This window comes from Micromesistius poutassou (genome assembly GCF_964030765.1).
Source record: "Micromesistius poutassou genome assembly, chromosome: 10".
Classification (NCBI taxonomy): Eukaryota; Metazoa; Chordata; class Actinopteri; order Gadiformes; family Gadidae; genus Micromesistius; species Micromesistius poutassou.
In genome coordinates this window covers 12,486,176-12,512,707 of record NC_140280.1, presented here as the reverse complement: position 1 = coordinate 12,512,707, position 26,532 = coordinate 12,486,176, and the positions used below count along the sequence as shown (strand labels likewise).

Sequence of the window (26,532 nt, the reverse complement as noted above, 5' to 3'; positions counted from 1 at the left end):
CTGTGGTATATCTTGATAGCGATTGGTGGTCGTGGAACATGGAACGTGGAGTCATTTGGCCAAAGATTTTATTATTGTGAAGATAGCAAACTTGTTTCTCGCTCATTATACAGTCGGTTATTATCAGGGGTGCACATAACTTTTTTAGTGAGTTACTCATTTGAGTACCAGGAGATGATGTTCGGTACACACTCCACACGTAGCGTTGTTTTGATAATGATAAAGGCGATTAATTAATTAATTAATGATAAGGGGGGGGGGGGAAGAGTGTTTGGTTGCGGTGTTGACAGTGAGCCGGTGAGTTACACAAAAGCGCTGTAGTGGCACAAGTGACGTTACGCATCGCTGATTATGGGCATGTATGCGTACCAGTTATGTGCACTAGGGCTGGGCGATATGGGGACATGGAGATATGTCCAGTACTGTCATGAACCTTTCGTTTCTCACATTGCGCTGTTTCTGTTATGAAACACACATGCGAGACGAGATGGCGCAGCCAAACGTGATACTGCTACATGATCGGCCATTGGCGTGTCGCGCCATACGTTGCTCTCCACAGGTATCAGAGGACACGTGCCTTTGTTCATGCAACCAACCTTGCTTCGCAACCTCTGGTTCAAAGCGGAGCTAGATTCTTTGCTCCGTTAACTTCCAACAAGGAAAAAAATTATCGAAACCTTCTATCGAACGCATTTTCTGTTGATAGTGATTACGTGTCTATCGCAATACATATCATTATCGTTTTAGCGCCCAGCCCTAATGTGCGCCCCTGGTTATTATACAGTATATGGTTGGTTGATTGGTTGGTCGGTCGGTCAGTCGTCGTTTCTCCCCCCCCCCCCCCCCTAAAAAAAAAAACTCTTCGGATCTACACGATTCACGTAAATGACCTATTTTGAGTTGAAAAGGGCGAATTTCGCTGAAAGGTGACTAGTTTGCAGGTATGAAAGTAGTAACTTCGGGCACATCTGTCAAAATAAAAGTTTTTTTCTCCCGACGTGTCTTGTATAAGCACGCGTGGAGATAGGCTTAGTAAGGCATCCGATAAATGTATTACCTGGAGCGTTCTGACCCCTTGGACTATGTGTTGTGACTTTAGGAATGGGTGGGCGTGGCCTCCGTAATGCACTCTGATTAGCTAAGCATGGTGCTGAGCTCCCGCCTTTTGGATACCCATGTGTGCTCGGTGCTGGTCCCTTGTGGCTATGTGTAGGTATTACAACTTGGTTTCCGGCTTGATCCTGACCTCTCGTGGCTATGTGTAGGCATTACGCTTGTTTTCGTGACCTGGGTTGCTGGGCTTCTCGAGACACCTGGTCTGCTAATGTCACAAGAATTGATACGTGTATGAATGGCTCTACACATGAACGAGTTCTTCCCTAGTCCCCAAGGACATGTCTGGCCTGATGCATGCTAGAATATGCTACAATGCTAAAATACACTACACTACGCTTCGATTTCACCCAAGGCTGAATTAAAAGTACATGTTTTTCTAAACGTTTCTCATCAACGAGGTTGTAATATAACTAAGATCTTACAGCTTTATTCTCTGTGGAGGCTGTTTCAATAAGCTAGCAGGGGGGGGAAAGGGAAGGAGAGGAAGAAGCAGTGACTTTAGAAGATTCTGAACACACGTTTTGTACACAAATCGCCAACCGGCGCATGCGTAGTTATGATAAAGTTATGTTCAGTTTCAGAGCTGCCAACTCTCACGGTTTCACTGTGTGACACACGCTTTTGCCTGTTTACACACGCACACATGCCACACATCCAAATTCTCACGGCCAAACCCCCCCCCCCCCCCCCGTCAACAATCCTGATCGACCGCAATCCAACACTCCCCCCCCCCCCCCCCCCATCTGTACAACACCGCCATGCCATTGAAGAATTATTACATGAAATGCAGGGGCCTACAATGGCTGGCTTTATACTTCCTTTAATGACAATGTTTGTGTGTGTGTGTGTGTGTGTGTGTGTGCGTGCAGAATGCTGGCAGCTGTGTCTACCAATGGCGGCTGGTGGTTTTTAAAGGTCCCATGGCATGAAAATTTCACTTTATGAGGTTTTCTAACATTAAGTTGAGTTCCCCTAGCCGCCCTATGGTCCCCCAGTAGCTAAAAAAATTGCGTTAGGTGTAAACCGAGAAGTAGGTATCTTGCTCCGCCTTTGAAAAAAGGATCGCTGAAACGCTTTGATTTGGGAGCTGGCCCCATATGATGTCATATGGGGCCATGTTACCTCCCCTTTCTCTGCTTGGCCCGCCCAGAGAATTTGGCCCGCCAATGAGACAATGAGCTAGGACCGTGCAAGCGCCACATGTGTGTGTGTGTGTGTGTGAATACACACACTGTAACGCAAGTGTTCTTTGTTATTTGGATAACCGTTCTGCTGTTGGTGTTATGGCGCATAACACGCAACACAATAACGCAAGCTTGCATAAAGCTCCCATTTGGTGAAAAGACTAGACTGCGTCGGGTTGGTTGAGAAGGAATTGGGAACCGCGACATGGAGGAAAAAAGGATTGTTGCCCAGGATTGTCTGTCGGAGCCCCGCTGCCCGCTGAACGCTGGCCGGTGTGGGACAGACTGCTGCCGCAGTAGCGGGCAGCGGGGCTTGCAACAATCCTTTTCTCCTCCATGTCGCGGTTCCCAATTCCTTCTCAACCAACCCAATGCAGACAACCCCGGGCAATAATCGCGGGCAACAATCCCCTTCTCCTCCATTTCGCGGTTCAGTCTGTACTTAATATTGACATGGAAGTGGAAGAACCAGAGGCGTCTGAGAACCCGACGCAGTTGTTTGTTTTTCATAATATCATCCGGAGGCGCAAACAGCTTTTGGTTTTTCAATTTTTTATTCTCAACAATGTTAACATTGTTGAGAATAAAAAATGTAGATTGGAGGATCTTCCTCCCTCTCCTCACTGGAGAAGCCGCCACTGATTTGTGTGTGAGAGTCAAATAGCAATTTCTCCCAGCAGGGAGGGGACAGCCTGCTGGCTACTTCCTTCTCCTCGCTTTGAGCCAGGATCACTTGGCCAACTACAAGAACTCATCCCAACACTGATGAATTGTGATGTTAAAAATACTAGTCGATGTCAGTAATTAGTATTGAGTAGGAGCAGAATACGGTAAAACTGCTACCATTAAGCAGACATGCTACGGTAAAATTGCTACCATTAAAAAGACATGCTACAGAGCATATATGCTAACAAACCCTGCAGAAGCACGCCGAGGGCTTAAGGATCATTCAGTGCTTGGTCATTACCTCATTGTCTTTGGCCTTTACATTTCGACTACCCTTATTGTGTTTTTCGATTGTCACATATTGTTGTGAACCTGGGCCCTGGAGCCACCAGGCCCGGAACTGGAGGCCATCGCCACTCAGGGAGACATCTCCTCGGCTTTCCACTGAGACGTGCGGAAGGGCAGACGACTCAACACGTCAGCAGCATGAGGCCACACCTGGTGGACACATCCATTCCATGGGGATCCATTGGGTTTATTTTAGAAAAGGATGACCCTACTAAATAAGCCTACCTAATGAACACACCAGTTTCATGGGGATTCATTGGGTTTGCTTACAAAGAATATCTCTTTTATAAAGCCTGATGCATTGAATGATGTGATTCTTCCTTATACCCAGGTGTCACACAGACACAAAATGGGGCAATTGCGCATGACGAATCGCCACATCCTTGAGAGACATGAATACATTGCATGTAAGATATACAATCAAATGCAATTGTTCTGTAGGCCTTCTTGTCTAGAAAATGATGACCTGAAAATATCTCAGGGATGAAATGTTTTTTTACCTGGTTGCCCACTGTATACGCTTTGCCAACATTATAATCTGTTAAATAAATAAATTGCTCATCGGCTTAAAGTTGTATGTTTATGTGTTTAGTTATACAAATATGAGCTGAATAACCCTACAAGGAGGCCTCACTGGCGGGATCCATGACACTATATTTAGTTAGACTTTTTGTTGTTTACATATTTCAAGTTTCCTGTAACTGCTGCCCACACACCTGCATTCTCCATAACAGATCTTACCAACCGGTCAAACCAGTCAACCGGTTTGAGAGAACAATGGGAACGGGGGAATTTCCAGTCCAGGAGAATAATTTTCTTTGCAGCAACCATGCCAAGCATTAGTGCTTGTTGTATCTCAGGCGAGTACCTGAGAGCATTCTTTGAGCACCCAAAGAGTGCCAGCTCTGGGTCAGGGGTAATGTCCAACTTATAGACCAGACTAAGCCACTGAAATACATCACACCAGAACTTATGCAGTTGAGGACATAACCAAAAAATATGTGATAACGAACCCTCTGCACCTCCACATCAGTCACACAGTGAAGAAAGTGATGGATAGATTCTATGCAACTTAAGCTTAGAATAATGCAATCGATGAACGACTTTGTATTGAATCAATTTGTATCTAACATTGATAGAGCAGGTATGAATTCTAGTCAAAGCTTCATTCCAGGTATCGTCAGACACCTCAAGCTCCAGCTCGTTAGACCAGGCTTCCTTGAGACGGTGAGTGGATGCGGCGGTGGAGAACAAGGACACAAAGCGAGATATTGGATGCCTGGAGTCAGGAGGAAGCAGCATGAGATCATAGAATGGGCAACTTGTTGGCATGGTTTCAAAGTTTGGAAATACACCTTTAACATAGTGCCTGATTTGAAGATATCCAAAGTGATGAGAATTTGGTAAATTTAACTTTGTTGTCAGCTGACCAAATGAAGCAAAATGTTTGTCTACATATAGGTCTCCAAGGGCAACAAGTCCCCTCTCTCTCCAGTCTACAAACACCCTATCTGCCTGGGGTGGTAAAAATGAATTATTATGGCATTTAGGAGTGTGTACAGAAGTATTCGGCAGCTTGCAAACGCTTCTTATCTGATTCAAGATCCTAAGGGAGTTTCTCAAAATAAAGTTGTTACCAATAAGTTTACAAGGAGACTCTGTCTTGGAAAAAAGTAAGGTGCAAAGGGAAGAGCATTGTACCGCTGTGGCGTCAATGTTTAACCACAGGGGAGAGCTGTTAGGAGCCTCACCGGGCTGACCCTGCCGCCAGTACATCAAGGCCCTAGCATTAGCTGCCCAATAGTAATTCCTGAATACGGGGAGACCAAACCCCCCCTCCTCTGTAGGCTTTTGCAGGTGTGCTTTAGATATGCGATGCGCCTTGTACCCCCAAACAAAAGGAAAGACAATTGAGTCGTTTCTTAAAAAATGCTGAGGTGAGAAAGATTGGCAGATTCTGAACACTTACCCTATTCTTGACAACAAATTCCCCAACAAATCAAATTTCGATCACGGCCATTTTATGAAGTAAATGTTGCTTTACTTCCTGGTCCAACATCCCCCCCTGCGTCCTTAGTCTGGAGGAGCCCAATAAAAGTCCCCTAGGTGGAATGTGGCTTTGCTACAAACATATCAACAGGCTGGCATGCAAGGAAACATGAACATCTATGTGTATATCTGCATATAATGTTGTATTATTATAGCTAATGTTGAATACAGGACATGCATTCAAATAAACAAACACATGTACCAGATACACCAGGGGATTGGATAGGAAGGAAAGAGTCAACTCATTCTTGGTTGAGATTATTTATACGGCCAGGATTCAATGTTCATAAGTGATTAAGATACAACTTTATGCCTCATCCATGAGGGAAATTAGTCAACAGAGAATTTTAGCTGGATTAGCTGCAGGTGATTATTATAAATGGCACTTACTTAATATGATGTGTGCTTCCTCTTGCAGCGAGGTTGTAACACACCCTGCTGGGATTCTTGAAAGGGAATCGACATGCAACAAAGTATTGTTTTTGAGTTAATGAAGAACTTCATTCTTGAGTTGTTTTATTTTTCTCATTCATTTGATTTCAGAGGAAGTAGTAGTAACAAGGTTTCTTACTATCAAGGCCTGCCTATTCCGGGTGGGGGAATCAGGTATCACATGCTGGAACCGAGGGATCATGGGGGTTTAAGACGCACTGGCTATATCTTACCTGCATTTTGAATTAAGTTATGTCAGTCCAAAAATGGTAATAGTTCTGTATGGTACAATTTGACGCCACTATTGAAAGGTCAGGGCGACTATAATTGAATTAGGTTATAGATAGGTTAAAGAACTACAAACATGGCCACTCTGCCATTTCCGCTAAAGCCAAGAGAGACCAAAGGTTTACCTGGGTTAATTAGAACCTGTAGGCGTGGCTTATTTACCATTTTGCCCACTTCCAGTATATATACTGTTTGTTTACATATGTTGGGCGGATGCTCCATGGACCACCTCCAGAATGCAAGCTCATTTACCTTGTGTCTCTGTTAGAATAAAGACCATGTGTTGAACATTTGCCACTCTCCGAGTCATACCTAGCCCGGGACGACCATACCACAAAGGATGGTGTGTCTTGACCGTGCCAACATGGTCCAAAGCACTGTGGAAGCCACAGCCCTTCAACAACCATGTTCTGCCCAAGTAAAGGCCCTCACTGCAGCATGCCACCATGCTAAATGAAAGACTGCTAACATCTACACAGACTATGCCTATGCACATGGCGTGGTCCATATTTTTGGATCAATTTGGAAACAGAGGGTTTAAACAGGCAGATGGCTCACCTGTACAACACCGCCATGCCATCGAAGAATTATTACATGCAATGCAGGGGCCTACCGAGCTCAGACCTCAAATAACCCAACCCAAAATAACCCAAACAATGCGGCTGATGCAGCTGCTAAAACAGCTGCCCTTCCACCTACCATCCAAGGCACCCTGATTGTAGCAGAAGAAAACCGACCCCCACCCCCAGCAACCACTGCAGACCTCGCTCTCATGCAAGCCTGCAAGTTCGGTTCAGCCCGAGACACCTCTTTGTGGCCCCAGTAACCTTGTTCAACACCCTCATTCTGGATGCATAGTCCAGACTATTGTGCAAAGGGGGACATCCTTAAGCGATTTTGAACTATAAAAAGTCGCCGGAGCTGTCTTCATTCCTCACTGGCTAAATTGGCAATGGCTGGGGCAGAATGGTTCTCTGCTTAGTAAGAGCAACCAACCTTTGGAAGCGACCATCAACCGTCCCTTCGAACCATTTCCTTGCCACACCTTAAAAATAACATAGCTGACAGTTATATCACCAGATCTACCAGGCTTTCACAGAGCTGCCAGCTCTCACGGTTTCGCTTTTGCCTGTTTACACACGCACACACGCCACACATCCAAATTCTCACAGCAAATTCCCCCCCCCGGGGGGGACAGGGGGTTTCTGTTTCTACAAAGTATTTCGGTAAACTCCGCAGGTCAGCAGTTCAACAATTTCGCAACTCGATATTTTTCACATAAACTGAGTTGGCAAAATAAACAAATACGAATTGAATCCTATGGTTCCAACTTCCCATGCGTTAGCGGTTGTTTCTACTTGTTTTGGATTGATTGGTTATTGATTGATTGATTTTGATTGTTTTGATTGTTTCTTTGGCACTGAATCCCATCTAGGTGGGCTTCTGTTTTAAGGGGGGGATGTGACGACCCAAGTGGGTCTTTGACCCCGCCCCTGCTGTTTGTATGCCTGTGTTGCTCTCCCTAGTAATTAGGAGATTGTGGGCAGGTGTGGGTTGGACCGGGACCGCAGTATATAGAGCCTGCCCAGACAACAGACCAGTGAGCAGGGCCGGTGCTAGCCATTTGGGTGCCCTAAGCACAAATGCATTGTGGTGCCCCCCCGAAAATCATCAATCAAACATCAATTCAGTAATTGTCAGTACGTTTCTCTTTATTTCCAAAATAACTTCTCAACAGTTTTGCAAAATGTAATGTGCAAATATAGAGAAATTAAAATCTTGATAAAAGACTACACTAATTTTGCATTAACAATAGCAGCAAACATTAACATAAGTCCTGAACTAGTAGTTGATGGTTGTTGGTCAGGGCTGGGTGCTGTTGCAGAGTCTGCAGAGATTGGTGGTTGATGATGTGTGCTTGAACTGCTGGTGGATAGTTGATCATCTAAATCTTCCTCCTGGTCTTGAGGAACTCCTTGCACATATCTAAGCATTGACCCTGCATTCAGAAATACAAGAAAAAATACTCAGGGATTGTACACTAAAATACAGTTTTGCACCTTGATTCAAAAACAATATTACATATTAATTACAGGTTTATGTAAGCCAATGTGTAAATCACTGATGCTTGACCACATTTTAAACTATTTTACCTTTAAGACAATGATTGATGGCTCACAATATTTAAAAAAAATCTACATCATTTGAAAACTATGAATGTGAAGGGAGGGGATCTACATACCTAAGATTTCTTTATTTTCTTCTGAAGATGTTGCCCTGCAGATGCAAGGTTTCTCAGAATTCATGTTACCAGGAGCCATTCTCCATTCATCAACTCATTACTTTAAAGTATCATCTGTAGCATTACTTTTTCCACTACAGTAGGCCTACACAATTGCATACTCGTTGGTTCACAGTACACATGCATAACGTCATAACGTAGGCTACATAACAAACGCCAAATAAACGTCCTGAAATGCAGTAGACCTATATAAGTAAACTTGGCTAATACTTGGCTGACGACTTCTGATGGCTAGAAGAATATAGGAGCTAACGTTAGTTTGTTGACGTTAACGGTAACGTTAACATTACCTGGCATGAGCATAGACATTCATACAAGTACTAAATTACAGAATTAGCCATTTTTTATTTAAAACATTGTCTTACCTGCCATCGACGTGCGTGCATCATCTCGCTGTCTCTTCTTTTTTCTCTTATCCGCCCCCGACTCTTGATGGCTTTTCGAGGCCATGTCCAAACACAGGTGTCTGCCAAACTTGAGGCTGATCTAATCGAACATACCACTGGGATGTGGGGGAGGGGGGCACCAAGGGGAGAGAGAGAGGGCCGCACAGGAGACGCATCTTTTTCTCGAGCAAATGTTACTTTTGTATTGCTATTAACACGTTTTACACATGTTCATTTTAAATATATCGCGTTATTATGATTATTATTATTATGATGATTTTTTACGAGACAGATTTTTTTGGTGCCCCCCCAGACACTTGGTGCCCTACGCGCAGTGCGTGTTCTGCGTGTGCGGAGCGCCGGTGCTGCCAGTGAGGTATACTACGAACCTCGCTGAACATACCCAGGCTTTCTTGGGAAAACCTGGATCGACAGAGACACAACTCGCGATCAGAGTTAAATGGTACAACGCTAATTTAGGATTTGATTAGTCGAGCCAGGTTTTCCGCTTTAGGTTCAACGCGCGTTCACGTGAAAGGGGCGTTTATCGCCTCATTTTACTCACCTTTACAAAATGGATAGAGCAAGAGCAGTCTATTTCACTCAAAAGGAACAGATTGTCATAATTAACACCTAGGAGTTCAAAAATCGGATAACAGCTGGTAACACAATACTGGCTAGGGAGGCGTGCTGGCAAAAAATAGTGTAAATTAGATCGTGTAAATTCGTATAAGTGAAAGGATTCTGCATTTAGTCTATAAAATAACTATGCCAAATGATGAATTGTTTGCCATTAATCCCAATAGAGTGCTGATTTCAAAATGCACGAGCAACGTCAAACCTGCCTTGTTCTATAATTTAGGGAATTCACTTTAAATACACCCTATATAAGAAATGTATCGCATACGTTTTCAACCACTGTGAGGTAGTGGCGGTGGCGTAGTGGATTATTATAAGACCCGAACGCCAGCGACCGGCATTCAAATCTCGCCGGTCCATCATCATGCCCTTTACCCCCATAGCCTAGGCCTACTTGTGGTGCCAGCACGGTCGTGAGAACATGGATTCAAGTTCGAAATAAGTACAAAAATATAATTCCATAACCTTCAGTAAATTAGTATTCCATATGACTTGTGACTTTTTAAGCTTCACACAAATGCGCATCACTTGGGAGATGAACTCCGCACGCAGAAATTCAAGACTGACGCGCTACCTCCACTCAACCACTCTCTCACGGAGACACACTGCGGTCGCGGACAGGATTGTTGAACGGGGGGGGGGGGGGTTGGTTACGCGCGTTCAAGATTGTTGACCGGGGGGGGGGGGGGGGGGGGCTCGAGCGGCTCTAGCACGGTAATGACAAGCATTAGGCTACGTTTTTTAATGAATCATAAATTCAAAATATAATTTAATTTAACTTATTTTACACATTTGAGAAAAAAACATGCCCAAAATAGCATTTATTTGGCTATGATATAAATATTTTAGAGCTCCCCCAAAATTTCACAAACCGTGTTTCCAGGGGAGCTCAAATCACCACTAGGGGAGCTACAGCTCCCCCTGCTCCCCCTTAATTCGCACACTGCATACCTCGCTAACCCACTAATCGAGGTTCGTAGTACAGGGCACTGGCTTCTCCTTCCTCCAGGCATTTGATTTCCTTTGTTCCTTTGTTTGTAACACATGGACTGATCTTCACATTTTAACCACATTTTAACCTTTTTGGTTACTTTCATTTATAGTGACTTGCACCACACTTCTTATATTTATTTCAAAATAAATGATTTATTGTTGTTGAAACAGCGTTGTCTGTCTCCCCAGTTTATGTTGCATGCAGAGCCAGCATGTCACATATGGGATCCTATGAATCCTATGGCATCCTAAGTTTTAAAGCTGTTTATTACCCTCATGGTGAAAATTAAACATGCAAAATTGTTTAAAATGAAAAAGCTGGTTTATTGTCCATTTGTGTAATTGTTAATAGGATTTCCTTTGTAAGAAAAACTCAAAATGGATGTTTTCACACATGAATGATTCAATATAATATTGACTTAGAATTCTTAGTGTGTAGGCCTACAACTCGATTTCTGAATCTTTCATTGTTATGAAAGACAAGTTATTTGGACCAAAAAAACGTAGTTGTCTCAACTTTGAAATTAGCTGGTACAACTATAAGAATTAAGTTGGCACAACTGTGTGATATTTTCTTCAAAACGTAGAAGTTTGAGTTGACATGAAAACCCAAAAATCCTGTGCAGACAGTTGCCTTGAAATTTCAAGTTGAATTCCCTTTTTTTTTTTTACAGTGAAAGTCAGGTTTTTTTCCATGAGCTGGGCTCATGTTGCAATGTTGCATGATTGTTCCTGTTTTCTTCGGAAGCAGTTGGTAAACTTGAAACAGCAGATCAGCAGTATTTTCTTTTTTATATATAATATTTTTAATTTTTGTGTTTCACATCCTTTTTTGCAGGGATTGAGTAAAACCATCCATATACATCCTCTCATAAATAGTAAATCATGCGCATAAATACAAAATATATAATATATATAGGAATAAAAAAGGAACACACTGCAATCTCAGTAGAATTCATGGGTGAAAAATGCAGGAACCCCTTTAATATAAAAATTCACACACACACACACACACACACACATATATATATATATATATACACATAAAAACATGGTAAAAGCATGCAAGAAGTAAACACACAGGGTAAAAATAAGTGCTGGTAGATAAGTGCAAAATAGATCAAATGAATAAATAGATAAATAAATAGGTATATAAATAAAGATAAATAAGGCATAGTAAAAACATTCACACATTCATACCATCCTTTCACATAAAAGAATCCTCCAACGGAATAAATGGGGTAGTAGAAGAGGAGGTGGAAGGCCTCAATAAAATCACGGTGCAAAGGAATCACACAGTAAAGATAAAAACATGCAACATATTAAAACACACAATCGGCCCGACGCCATGCAGGGAACCCCCAAGGAGGAGTGCAGGACCTCCCAGCGCCCACAGCAGCGGCCCAGTACGGCCCCTACTCCCTGATGTTCAGGCCCAAGGGGGTAAGTGTCTCAAGTTTTGCTATCCATCTATGCTCTGCCGCCTTCCTCTGTCTGTCCGACCAGCACGCCTTCATCTCCAGCCCAGTGATGAATAGTGAAGTAATGGGGTGTGTTTAGAAGTGTTGGACGATTTTGGGTGTGTCGGTGGGTTTGAAGAAAAACTTTTGTGTAAAAGACTATGTGTGGTGTGTTTGTGTCTGGGAAAAAACAGTTGTGTCTAGAAAATCTATGTGTTGTGCATGTTGTGTATATTTAACCTTAATAGTAGGGTGATGTGTATTGAATATGTGTATGAATTGCAGAAAGTGATCTATGTGGCCAGACCCCAAATATGTCGTCCAGGAACCGACAGTACACCTGGGGCAGCAATGGGCAAGACTGCAAAGCAGAATGTTCGAACCCAGCCATGTAGATGTTCGCATAGCTGGGCGCGAACTTCTTGCCCATCGCTGTCCCGTGGGTCTGTCTGGAGGTAATGCTTGTTGTTGAAAACAAATTCCTGCGCAGGTTGATGGTAAGTAGTTCCAACACGTGACCGTCGGGCCTGTCGGGGCCTGGGTACCGGAGGAGTGCAGAGCGGACAGCCTGCAGGCCAGAATCGATGTCGATGTTGGTGTAATGAATCTATATCAATTGTAAATAAAAACGCTTGTGTGGAAACCGGTGTCTTGTTTAGTGTTTGGATGAAGTGGTAGGAATCTTTGATGTAGCTTGGGTGTTTCCGGTAGATGGGGTTGAGGTAGTACTCTATAAACTCAGCTGCTGCAGAGGACTCACTACCACAGTCAGAGATGATGGGTGGCACTAAGAAAGGGACCGTCCAGGACTCGGGCGCCTTGTGGATCTTTGGAAGAAGATAAAAAAGGCGTTTGCGTGGAGTGCCTGGACCGTCGAAATATATTTTCTGTCTATGTGTGATGTATTTCCGTTTATGGAGATCAGTGGATATGTTGAGAATTTGCTGTTGTGTGGCCAAATGGAGCGAATCCTGTATGGGTCTGTAATGTAATGTATTCCCTAATTGTCTGTGTGCTTCTAAGAGGTATTGTTGTGTATCTAATGCCCCTTTTCCACCGACAGTACCAGCTCAACTCGCCTCGACTTGCCACCGCCCCCCCCCCCCCCCCCGCGCCAACAACAAGCGGATCTTTCCCGGGAATCAGGACATCATCTCAATCAGATTTCCCGGGAATCCCGTCCCACCCGCCCACGTTGAATAGGTACTTTTTTTAGATGGAAAGGCGACGTGTCTTGAACTAAACCAAGTCGTGCCGCACTAAGTCGTGGCGAGTTTAGCCGGTGGAAAAGTGGCAATTAGATGACTATTTTGGACCCTTTGTCAGCGGGTTTAATAACTATGTGTTTGTAATTACGCAGGTGTCTAAGTGCCATTAAGGTTATCAATGTATGGCCCACGGGCACACAACAATATATATAATATTTAACTACATAAAATATACAAAATATATATTTCACTCATAATATCATCAGTATTTATCTGATAGAGAAAAAAATGTATGGATATCCCTTTCACTTTCCCTTTCATATTTCGCATGAACAGAGCTCTGCGCGTTAGTAAATGGTCCAATCAGGTCACGCAAGGGGTGGAGCCAAACCTGCTTGGAAACATTTAGTAAATAAATAAACACGAAGCACCGTGCATTTTCTGTACGAGTCTTCATGTAACTGTGTCTGAGGAAAAACTCCTTGGGTAAGCCAAAAACTCGAATATATTCGAATATATATAAACTCAAATACAACTTGCTATGCTAACGATATAACGTTATAAGAATACATGTAAAATGTTATAAGCATACGCAAATAATAATTATGCACGTTACACTTTTTATCCCCTCTAGGTACTTCAACAAGAATGAAGGGCTTTCACCTTATCGAGCCGATTATAGCCCTCTATTTCTTTGCTGGCTTTCTGGTCTCCCCTTTGATAGACCAGTACGTGTATAGGCGAATCTGGGAGGATGTGACCAAAACCCCATATCCACATGACGACGACAACAACAACACATCTGGATGTAGTCCTACGCACAATGATACCAGTGACAATTCAACCGACCAGGAGGTAAGTTACATATAGGCGACTCAAACTAAATTGACGCCAGCCAGGCATTCGTAGAAAATCGTCTAAATGTGATCCTTTAAAGACTCATGCCCCCAAAGTTATATGTTTGACCTTGCATACTATTAAACACAGGCAAATGCATTCTTTGTTTATTTAATATGTTTGGGTTTTCCATATTTCCTGATATTCTTGGATTGTCTACAGACTCATTACTCAATTACATGCACATATTAGGCGATACAATAACATATTGTGATAGGGGGCAAGTACCTGGGGGGCCTCCCAAGTACCTGGGGGGGGGAGGGGGGGGGGGGGAATTAAGGTTGATAATTATTACATTACAATTTTCTAAATATATAAATTATATTATGTTATTTTGCATCGGAGGCAGAGCACCTTTTGTCAGCGCAGCACCCCCCGGAAATCCCGTCCACATATTAGGCCAGGGATTCCCAAAGTGTGGTACGCACACCCCCAGGGGTACGCGTTTTCATTTATTTGACCTGTATCGGAGCCTATTCTCTTTAATGTTGTGGATGGTTTGTAACTCCATTGCAATTTAATTCAAGGGTTAGGGTTGGGATAAGGGATTAGGGTTGTGCCGATGCGTGATGGCTGACCGACATCACGATGGAGAGCCACCATCGTGATGCCCCCTTCCCCGGCGCCTCACTTTTCAATTTTCGTTTCCAAATATTTAGGCCTATTTAAAAACGAAAATATCTGTTTTAGTGCGTGTGTGTTAAATTAAATGGTTTTATATCTTAAACAAATTCCGTTGCAAATAGGAGGCGCGCAGCATCAATATCCTAACTAAAAAAAGTAAGTCGGCCAACACCAGTGACGGACTGGACGGTCTGGCATTTGGGCAGATGCCAGAAGGGCCGCGGCTTCTCGTGGGCCGTTTGGCCTCTCGTGGGCCGTTTGGGCCGGCCAATCACGGAGCGGCATGCTTGTTGGTATCGCACGGCCCCGCATTATCTATCTCACCCCCTTCCCCCCCACCCCCGCCCCGCGGAGCCCGTATTCCACCGGGGACGTAAGCGCCGCGGAACGGCTGCGCCGCGGTCACCGCTGCTGATCGCTGCCACTCTAATCAATGAAACCATCCCCACCGGGCGCGCCGCGGCGCGTCTCAGCAGCGTCCCAGGAGCGGCGCACCGCGCCGCAGCGCTATCTTTACGCCTTCATCCCACCGGGGACGTAAGCGCCGCGGAACGGCTGCGCCGCGGAACGGCTGCGTCCTGTGCCCTGCGTCATTCCCCACCGGGCGCGTAACGGCAGCGCGCGCTGCCTTGCGAGCCAGCCGTATTCATGCGAGATCACGAGATCACGCGATAATCCTGAACGTTTTAACTGTGTGGATAAAGGAAATCCTTTCTCACATTGTCTTTATAAAAAGGATGATTGATTTCGTAAATGATTTTATGTTGCTCCACTTCGATAATAAGTCTCTCGTCGTCCATGTTGCCGACCCTCTGAGACCCTTTGATTGATTGACTGCTGACCTGGTGCCACCGGTCATGACATAATGTTGATGTGAAGTTGTATAGGCTACATGAGCGGAGTATTGTGTTTTATTTAGAAAATTGACCGGGTGCTCTATGGCTTTTATTATTTCACTTCCTGCCCGGCTCGATCTGCTCTATGGAAATTGACGCGGTTCAGCAGCGGCTCGCGTCAAAATAGAAGAATCATTTCTATTAACTTCTGCGAGGCGCATAAAGTGGTCATGTAGATCGGTCGTCTGCCCGTCTATTACGCGTATCACACATGAGCAGATCTTGCACACAACGTCAGTCGTGTCCCTTGGCTATCCTATTTGTTGGATATTTGTTGATGTTGTTATTGTCATGCGTGTTCTGGTTATTTGCGCATGATTAAACATGAGTCTTTATATGGCGATAAAACAAAGCTTTGTTGCGTTTTTTTTTCCTTCTTTCTGAAGTGGGGATTGGGGGTGAGCCAACCCGGTTGGGACGTAAGAGGGGGTGCGCAGGGAAAAAAAGTTTGGGAACCGCTGTATTACGCGATACAATAACATATTGTGATACTTTTTACTGTATACTTGTATCTTAACAGACCACGTCGCTGTAGGAAATCATTGGTCAATGTCCAACTTTTATATTGATATCCCCCTTGCCGGCTTATTGCAGTTAATGCGTTGCTTCTTGTTTATTGTGTGTGTCCAGAAAGTTTACAATATTTTCAAAAGAATAATATATCAAAAATGTAATATAATAATATAATATGTAAGTATAACTAACTTATTTCGAGCAAGCATTAAAGAAGCTACTCTTTGTGCTTTAATATTTGACTGGATATTCTGGTGATGTTGTTAGTGTGGAACACTAAACTGTTCACAGTAAAGAGGCAATTATCACCTTTTTAAGAATTAAAGAAGAAGGTTCTGCATGTTTTGTGCCTGGGACACACCTGTTCCGCCTATCAAAGGACTGGTTCCTTTTTCTTGGGGCCACAATTTTTGTTAATATAATTTTCCCTCAAACCTTCTACTTTCGCCATTACAAGTAAAAAATCATCAACCCGCGACAGTTATTGCATATGTCAATAACTGTATGTGACAGCAACCAAAAAAACCAAAAACAAACACAACAAAAAAAAACAAAAGTTTTCTTCTTCTTCTGTTTGGTCTCCAGGAGGTGCAGAGGCAGACTTCTCTCTTCTCCCTCTACGCGGAGCTCTTCACCGTCATACCGTCTCTGGTGGTCACCCTCATCCTGGTGGCCTACAGCGACCAGAGAGGACGCAAGGTCACCATCATCATGCCTCTGATCGGTGATCTCATCTTCAACCTGTCCTTCCTGGCCGTGTCCTACTTTGAGCTCAACATCTACCTGCTGGTGGGGGCCAGCCTCATCTCCTCGCTGTTCGGCAGCACAGGAACCCTATTGGGCGGCTGCTTCGCGTACGTTGCGGACATATGCGACGACGGCAAACGGAAAACAATGCGCATGGCCGGCATAGACCTGGTGATTGGTCTGGTGTCTGCCGTGGCCGCGATCTCCACGGGCTACTTCCTGCGAGCAGCGGGCTTCAACTGGCCCGTCTTCACGGGGGTCCTGTGCCAGGTTTTCACGCTGCTTTACGCCGTCTTCTTCCTGGAGGAAACGGTGAAACGAACGCCGGCCGTTTACGCCCATCCCTCCGACGGTGGCGAAGACCCCCCTCGCCGCTCGGCGATGAAGCAGATGGTCTTGGGGATCTATCACATGTTTGCGGGCCTCAGCCGCAGGAACACCGCTCGCCTGGTGCTGCTCATCCTGACCTTAGCCACCTTCACCATCGCCTACGGCGGGGGGATGTCCTCCATCATCCTCTATGAGCTCAACGAGCCGCTCTGCTGGGACGAGATCCTCATCGGCTACGGCTTCGCCTTGTCAACCACGATGTTCCTGGGGAGCTTCCTGGGCGTGACGGCGTTCACGCGCTTAGGCGTTCCCCAGCCGGTGATCGTGTTGATCGGCCTGCTCTCCGTCATAGTTGGCTTGACCACGTTGTCTTTTGTCAAGACCACTCTGGCCGTGTTTCTCGGTGAGATGAGTACACACATGCCTCATCCATCAAGACTAGCACACACACACACACACACACACACACACACACACACACACACACACACACACACACACACACACACACACACACTAGGGCTGTCGTGATATCACATTTCATTATCAAATATCCAGTGGGAAGTGTGTGACACTCTCTTTGTCCCTAAACTGATCGGACTTGGCCACTAGCACACACGCAGTAAAAATGTAGAAAGTTATATGAACGGTATATGGCATAAGATGAATTCATCTGTGTGTTTATTTCTAACATAGTCTTGTGATAAAGCATCCCAGTCTATACATTTTGCCTTGCATCAATTATGGCCTTTAAAGTCATTTACATTTACATTTAGGGCATTTAGCAAACGCTTTTATCCAAAGCGACGTAAAATAAGTACATTTGTCATTAGAAGTGAAAAATATATCGCTGTTGGTACAGTAAAGATGTTAATAGAACCAAGTGCAAGTAGGCCTACTAACAATCGCTAGGCTAACCCGTTCCCTGTATACAGCAGTGATAGCTAGCGAATGCAGATGCTACACAATTAAGTACTATGAATAAATACAACGTTCATTAAGTGTGTACATTAAGTGCCAGGACGTACAACATACAATAGTGGGCGGCCTGGATGGCTATGTATGCAGAGTCTAGGTGAACTCTGAACAGGTGGGTTTTGAGTGTTTTGCGGAAGCTGGTGAGCGACTCTGCGATCTACTTCTATTTTTTTAAAAATTAGATTTGATCAGCCATTGTTACAGATTGAGATTCCACACATATTTCCTGCACTGTGTTGCTCTGTCTTCCAAATCTACTTTAATGTCTTGTCATTGGCTCTCTGTAGTGAGGATACCTCTGTTCCTATCCATCATGCCTTCCCCTGTCCTGCGTTCCATGATGTCAAATATTGTCTCCACGTCCGAGCAAGGTGAGGTGATTGAGAAACGGCGCCGGTTAAATGAAACCTGTCCACCGCTAGAACCACTTGACTCTTGACTCGCCATGTTTCTGAATCCATCGGTTTGCACAAATACTTTAATGACTAGAATCAGCTGAAAGGAGATGTTTGTTTAGTTTCATTACTTAGATGGTCTTCCAAGAGACATTGAAACCACATCTTAAAATACACATAGGCCTACGTAAAAACATGTTCAGAACCCAAAATATACAAACAACGTAACGTCAAACATGTTCAGACATCCAATCTAAAATCCCATTAACGTTATGTCTACATCAATATAAGCAGAACTGTAGGGCATTTGTTATCCTAGAAAAAATAAAAAGGAGCATCTCTGATGACCTAACAAAGCGTCTGTCGTTGCACAGGATCTCTGTTTGGATGCGTAGCCTTCATGGAGAGTCTGAGTGGCAGCATAGCCTCGACCGTCTTCAGTAGCATCTACGCCGTCACGGTCGGGTGGTGGCCAGGCTTCAGCTTCCTGCTGGGTGCAGTCCTCTGTCTCATCCCCGGTGTCCTACTAGGGTAAGTCATGAAGCTAACACCAGGCACCATCGCTCATCTTATTATCGTGGGATTTCTAGGGCCCAAGGAGATCCAATGCCAAAATTCTGCATCTTTTAGGGTCGATCTTGGGTTTAAAACCACTGGATAAAGGAAGTTAAAAACGTATACTTTGTCGTCTCATGTGTTCACACAAATCACGTTGTTGGACACACACGTTTAGATAGGTACAACATATCTCTTAAAGGTTTAGCCTCTAATTTTAACTATTACCAATAGCGATAGCGAGTAACGATAGTAAAGAAACAGGATTTCTTGTAGGACACCTCATTTTAACCTAAATGTATGTTTAGGGCTGTGGGTATTCAGGCAAGATTGAATTTATATGCATTCTTGGGCATGCATTTCAGTTGAAGTCCTTAAGGTGCCAGAATCCTTTGCCTGCAGTTTTTCATGCGCGACCTCCTGCATTCTCCACACACAAGAGCAATCAGCTCTCACTCCTGCACAACCAGCCAAGTGCTTTACAAAAATCAGACCTTGCGATATCGTTTTACAACGTATATATCCTTACAAATGTTTTCCTTGTGCCGCTTTCATGTGCGCAGAATTGTAGTGTGAGCAATGTTATCATATTAATAAACAGTATACCATTATCTTTACAAAAACATTGTGAAAGCATCTAGTTGGCATGGCTAGTCCAGGAAGTGCTGAGCCATAGCGTGTGAGTGCGTGTGTGTGTGTGTGGCTGTAAGTACTTGCAGTGTTTGTGTTGCTGTGTGAGACATAAATGGGCTCTTTATTAATATTTGGAATGCTGTGTCGTTGTAAGTATTGGTCATTCCAAATAAATGAATTAAATGTGTCAAACGAGAATGATGATTCAGCTCAATGATTAGGTAGGCCTAAGCTGTGTGCAAACTGATGCATTGTTAGATTCCAAAGAACCTCTTTGTGTATGACATTACGTACCTGTTCTCTGATAATTGTGGCAGGCTGTGGATTTGTTTTAACACCTTACTTTCAGTGTACAACTAGTCTTACACATAAGGAGATATTTTCAGTGGGAATCAACAGCTTGTACTGATTAGAAAACATAATATTAAGTTATCTGTTTGGACTAGTTATACTAATTATTAGTTAGTAATTAGTAATAGTAGGTATTAGCTAGAAGCGGTTGCCTATTTTAATTGATAAGGTAATTATGTGTACTTTTTCAGCCATGAACTGCAGAGACTTCAAAGTTTAACGATCACGCCTCATGTTCACTCACTTTGCTGTGTCCTCTCTGACTGTTCTTGGACTCCAGAGTGTCGGTGCTGCTGAAGGACCCGGCTCAGGAGGGCGAGGGGATGGAAGGCTTGGTCTCAGAGGAGGTGGAGCCAGGTGTGGACGGCGCTATACGCTCTTGAGCTGTGCTACGACCCTCGGTAGCACACACACACTGCTGCTTTAAGTCTTCAGGATGTCAGGGTTCTCTGTGCAGGAAAATGGATGATTACAGTAGAGCTTTGACGCAGCCCACACAAAACGTAGCTGGAAAACATTCTTTGGTTTTGTTTTTTCATATTGTGACTTTTGGATATATTAGTTTCAGATCCTTGTTTTGAAAGATGCTGTTTCCGAAGGACCCTCATATGTTAAAGTGCTACAGCTATAAAGCTGCTTGGATGATTGACATTCACCTTCACATATAATAGGTAAGAAAGTTGGTGTATGTTGACGTGTGTATATATATATATATATATATATATATATATATATATATATATATATATATGTGTATGTGTATGTGTGTGTGTGTGTGTGTGTGTGTATGTATGTATGTGTGTGTGTGTGTGTGTGTGTGTGTGTGTGTATACTACTGGTATGCCAGAAAACAGTACAGCAGTATGTAGTAGGCAGGTTTGGATGCAGCCCACATGTCTTGGAGTGTAGGAGGTGTCTGGTGGACTGTACCAACGACTAAACTGGAGTTGATCTGTCATCGTACATCTGAGTGGACACTACCACATGTGATGTTACCAAGGGTTTCGTAATGAGGTAGAACAAATGAATTAATCAATGTTTTAATGAATGACTTAATTACAAAAGTAGTACACTTGATATTGTAAACCAAAACATTAGATTTCCCCTGGGTGTTTTTGTATTCCCATAGTAACATATAAAGGGAAATGAAGACCGATCTCAGGACAGAAGTGGGGTAAAACCCCAGGTTGAAAACTAAAAAAGCAAACCAACATGAGCGTTGTTGTGCACATTTATGTTGGAAAATCGCCTTCTTCTATCACTTCTTGTTACATATGTATGCATTTTATGTAAATCTGTTTTTATGAATCTATCAATGATTATAACATTTTTAATAAAAATGTATGAACTATTATGTTGCAATAACAACTGGAAACCTTTTGATTGAACTATAATTAGACGTTCTTCTGTGCCTGAAAGTTGTTAATTGGTCCGATTTTAAATGTGATCTTTGCACTTGTGTTTACTTTGTTAGACATCGCCTTTTAAGTAAGATCAACATTTAAAGCCACAAGTTTGTCCGGCTGCAGTAATCAACGTGTATTTGCAGTATGTCACTACAATATTTACCGCCAGGTGTCAGTGTTGGTTAAGGCTTTACATTTTCACAACGGCTTTTCTCTTGCGACGTGCCCAAAGTTGCAGCAATACTCCTCCTTGATGACCCAAGGACCATTTCAGCGGGGTCCTAAACACCGGTGATTAACTTGGATTGTAGCACTCTTTGTAGTATAAAAGTTTCAACAACTTGCAAAGAAGATACCCCCCCCCCCCAAAAAAAAAAGTACTGTTTACAGTTATCATAACAATGCGGAAACGACAAATGGACTACAGTGATGATAGTTGCAGGTGTTGTCAACAGGAGGATGCTTTCAATTCTCCTGACTATGAAAAATTCAAAGTCCTTGATAAAGAAACTATTATGTTAGACCATTAAACCAGTCAATACTATGCATGCATCAAGGACCAGTTAAGCAAAGTGTTTGAACTGAAGTGTGCTCCAATCAATCTGTAGTTCCATGGTCTTCTTAGTGTAGGCCTATTCCCACATTTCACCTAAGAATCCACTAGGGTAAACATTTGCATTTGGTGGAGGCAGTGAACATTTAGTAGGCCTACCTCCCAATAACTTGTGTTAACCGCATGTGTTAAGTTGTTTGTCAGGCATTTTGCATTGCTCAATTAATACCCATACCAATGAATGGAATAATAATAACAAGGGACTTAGTTGGCTTGTTTTCATCTTACTAAATGAGTATAGGCTACTTTTCTTAGGGTATTTAGAATATACTCAAGGGTTATTGTTTGTTTTTATTGTTTCACAGTATAAGGAAGTCTAAGGGATTTTCCGAACCAGATCTCAAACACATCCTCCCTGTAATAAAATAATAATTATTATTATTACATTGTTGTGACTGTGGGAAAAAAAGAATGGCAATAAGGGTATTTTAGAAGTGCCCCATTACTTAAATTCAAGTACAAATGATGGTCTGTCACTCATAGTTTCCTTTACATCAGCATATCTACCATGGGTTGGGAACCAAGATGGGTCCGGACCCATTGGTGGACGGTGGCAGCCTGACAATGCCCTGGAGTGTGATGTTCCCACAGACACAATGAAATAGTATTTTGTGTCCATAGACAAAATGAATGGAAGAACCCGCAATTTAAAGGAATGGGTTGCCATTATGGCCGGCTGTTCCATTGCAGTCCGTTTGCTGCTTTTCTTCACTTAACGTTGGCACACTATATGCACTATTCGATTCAGAGTAACCGCGTTGTGTATTGCTACATTACACATTAATTCTCTATAATAAAAGTGTCATGCTTTGTCATTGCACATAATATGTAATAATATGATTAACGTTTACCATTTAGTTTGTAAACTTTTATGTGTGAATTTTAGGTATAAATTAAATAATGGTAAAGGTAGGCTATATCTTCATGAAAGATGCTAAATAAATAACAGCCCACCTGTAGCCTCCTAGATCACTTTTAATGAAAGCGTGTGGTCGATGATTTTATAGTTACTATATAATATGCTGTGTAGTATTTCAAAGGCAAGTTATTTTTCCTTATGTATCACTGTTTACCCATAAAGTTCAAAGCTTGTTTCTCCACATGCCCTTTGCTGAAAGTTCAGAAATCCACAGTATGAAACTAATCACCCTGATTCAATAGTTTTGGAACTAGTTATTTTAGGTATTGAACATTATACTCATTATACCAAGTTATGTTATTTGACAGCCCATTATGTTGATGTGTTATATTAACAATACATATGTTTATAGTGAGAGCTTATGTCCATAAGCAGGTAGTCATGAACTCAATATGTGATTTGGAGTGAGCCCATCCCTACCACCCGCAGGGGGCGTAACGAGTCGCCACCATTGCTTCATTATTTATTTTAGTAGCACCTCCGTCGAGGTTCCAAGCGAGCGGAGCCGGTACTTTTGTATGACGTAAACAGGCTGCTGGCAACTGATTGGCCAGAGGCTGCAAACGGGAATAATAACTCGAAGTTAAGTTTTGTCCGGCGTGGCTGGAGGGACACGGACAGCGCCGGCGCTCCCCATACGCAGAGTACGCAGAGCGCGTAGGGCCCCAAGTACCAGGTTGATAATTATTACATTACAATTTTCAAAATATATAAATTAATTACGAGGTCCACCGTTGTTATCAGGGCCGGCGCTAGCCATTTGGGTGCCCTAAGCACAAATATTGTGGTGCCCCCCCGAAAATCATCAATCAAACATCAATTCAGTAATTGTCAGTACGTTTCTCTTTATTTCCAAAATAACTTCTCAACAGTTTTGCAAAATGTAATGTGCAAATAAAGAGAAATTAAAATCTTGATAAAAGACTACACTAATTTTGCATTAACAATAGCAGCAAACATTAACATAAGTCCTGAACTAGTAGTTGATGGTTGTTGGTCAGGGCTGGGTGCTGTTGCAGAGTCTGCAGAGATTGGTGGTTGATGATGTGTGCTTGAACTGCTGGTGGATAGTTGATCATCTAAATCTTCCTCCTGGTCTTGAGGAACTCCTTGCACATATCTAAGCATTGACCCTGCATTCAGAAATACAAGAAAAAATACTCAGGGATTGTACACTAAAATTCAGTTTTGCACCTTGATTCAAAAACAATATTACATATTAATTACAGGTTTATGTAAGCCAATGTGTAAATCACTGATGCTTGACAACATTTTAAACTATTTTACCTTTAAGACAATGATTGATGGCTCACAATATTTAAAAAAAATCTACATAATTTGAAAACTATGAATGTGAAGGGAGGGGATCTACATAACTAAGATTTCTTTATTTTCTTCTGCAGATGTTGCCCTGCAGATGCAAGGTTTCTCAGAATTCATGTTACCAGGAGCCATTCTCCATTCATCAACTCATTACTTTAAAGTATCATCTGTAGCATTACTTTTTCCACTACAGTACACAATTGCATACTCGTTGGTTCACAGTACACATGCATAACGTCATAACGTAGGCTACATAACAAACGCCAAATAAACGTCCTGAAATGCAGTAGACCTATATAAGTAAACTTGGCTAATACTTGGCTGACGACTTCTGATGGCTAGAAGAATATAGGAGCTAACGTTAGTTTGTTGACGTTAACGGTAACGTTAACATTACCTGGCATGAGCAAGACATTCATACAAGTACTAAATTACAGAATTAGCCATTTTTATTTAAAACATTGTCTTACCTGCCATCGACGTGCGTGCATCATCTCGCTGTCTCTTCTTTTTTCTCTTATCCGCCCCCGACTCTTGATGGCTTTTCGAGGCCATGTCCAAACACAGGTGTCTGCCAAACTTGAGGCTGATCTAATCGAACATACCACTGGGATGTGGGGGAGGGGGGCACCTAGGGGAGAGAGAGAGGGCCGCACAGGAGACGGATCTTTTTCTCGAGCAAATGTTACTTTTGTATTGCTATTAACACGTTTTACACATGTTCATTTTAAATATATCGCGTTATTATGATTATTATTATTATGATGATTTTTTACGAGACAGATTTTTTTGGTGCCCCCTCAGACACTTGGTGCCCTACGCGCAGTGCGTGTTCTGCGTGTGCGGAGCGCCGGTGCTGGTTGTTATTTAGCATCGGAGGCGGAGCACCTTTTATCTGCGCAGCACCCCCCCCCCCCCCCCCCCGGGAATTCCCGGGAATCAGGAAATAGAACAGATTTCCCGGAAATCCCGTCCACATATTAGGCGATACAATAACATATTGTGATACTTTTTACTGTATACTTGTATCTTAACAGCGCTACCACGTCGCTGTATGAAATCTATACATTATTGGTCAATGTCCAACTTTTATATCTATATCCCTCTTGCCGGCTTATTGCAGTTAATGAACCAGCGGACCTTTCCCGGAAATAGTCTCGATCAGATTTCCCGGTTAGATTAGATTCCTTAGCCCCCGCCCGAAGTTTAACTGATCCAGACAGCCAATGTTGTAGTAGGCTATGCGTGATGCAGTCAGGGCAGTTGCAAGGAATTCTGGGCCCCCTGAAAGAATATCGGTGTGGGCCCCTCTCCCCCATTCATTGCCACCTTAAATGTTCTTGTTTTTCAGTGTTCTTGACGGTGCCTGGTGTAATACACCCAATTTGTTTCCTTTTTACATTTAACGACTTAACAAGTCAATTAAAAAGTGCCCTCTGAGTGTTCTTCAACAATCGCGCCCGCAAAAGTGCTCGTCCGCGATCGAACGCCCCACCCACCCCCGTCAACAATAGCGCCCACAATAGCACTCCGCGATCCAACCCGACTGTTATGATTCAGACGGCTCGCATCGAGGAAGCAAGCGTCACGGGTTGGTTTCGAGTGAGTGGTTGAAGTAATATAAAGACCACTTGTCACGTCAATAAAGATGACGGACAGGTGGTTTATCCAATCGGATTTTTGATAAGGCCCAGCCTTCTAAAGCACCTTTTCAATGGAGCGATCCCAGATGGATGAGTGGAGCTAGGCGGAACGAAATTCATCTGGCGAGAGTCAGGTTAACACATTGACGCACCTAGCCCTATATTTCCCGATGGCGATGTTTTTTTTCCTACTATGGCCACGCCAATACCCGCCCTGCTCTGTCTGTGATTGGCCGGGTTGCATGTATGCAACTCAACTGGACGCTACGGTACCCTCGCTGTGAGCATTCGAGAGCATCACAAAAGAGCCCTAACCCTAACCATGACACTTACGGTAAGGGTCATGGGTTAGGGTTAGGGGTTATGGGTAAGGGCCTTACCCATAACCCCTAACCCTAACTTAACCCCCAAACCTAACCCTAACCCCTAAACCTAACCTATTCCCAATCTGAAGCCACCTCAAATAACACCAAGTCTCCTCCGCTGTCCGTCCGGTCCGCGGGCACACCTTCACAGCGCACTTTGCAGTTTATACTCCGTCACTCCGTCCTTATTTCGGCCACGTTAATTCCCCGCACCGTCACTCCCGAGCGCAGACGGCCGAGTGTAACCACCGACCCGAAGCCTCGACCGAGCAA

At 43.4% G+C, this 26,532-nt stretch overlaps 1 protein-coding gene across 1 annotated transcript; it reads left to right on the top strand.

Moving 5' to 3' along the window:
- Nucleotides 1-13,533: 13,533 nt before the first annotated feature.
- On the top strand, nucleotides 13,534-21,266 carry LOC311354784 (lysosomal proton-coupled steroid conjugate and bile acid symporter SLC46A3-like). The gene is made up of 6 exons (XM_084474637.1): nucleotides 13,534-13,557; nucleotides 13,706-13,926; nucleotides 16,587-17,481; nucleotides 18,344-18,427; nucleotides 18,826-18,982; nucleotides 20,271-21,266. Exons 2-6 carry the CDS (start codon nucleotides 13,720-13,722, stop codon nucleotides 20,371-20,373), a joined length of 1,446 nt encoding a protein of 481 aa, XP_084330763.1. The 5' UTR covers nucleotides 13,534-13,557; nucleotides 13,706-13,719; the 3' UTR covers nucleotides 20,374-21,266.
- Nucleotides 21,267-26,532: the final 5,266 nt, after the last annotated feature.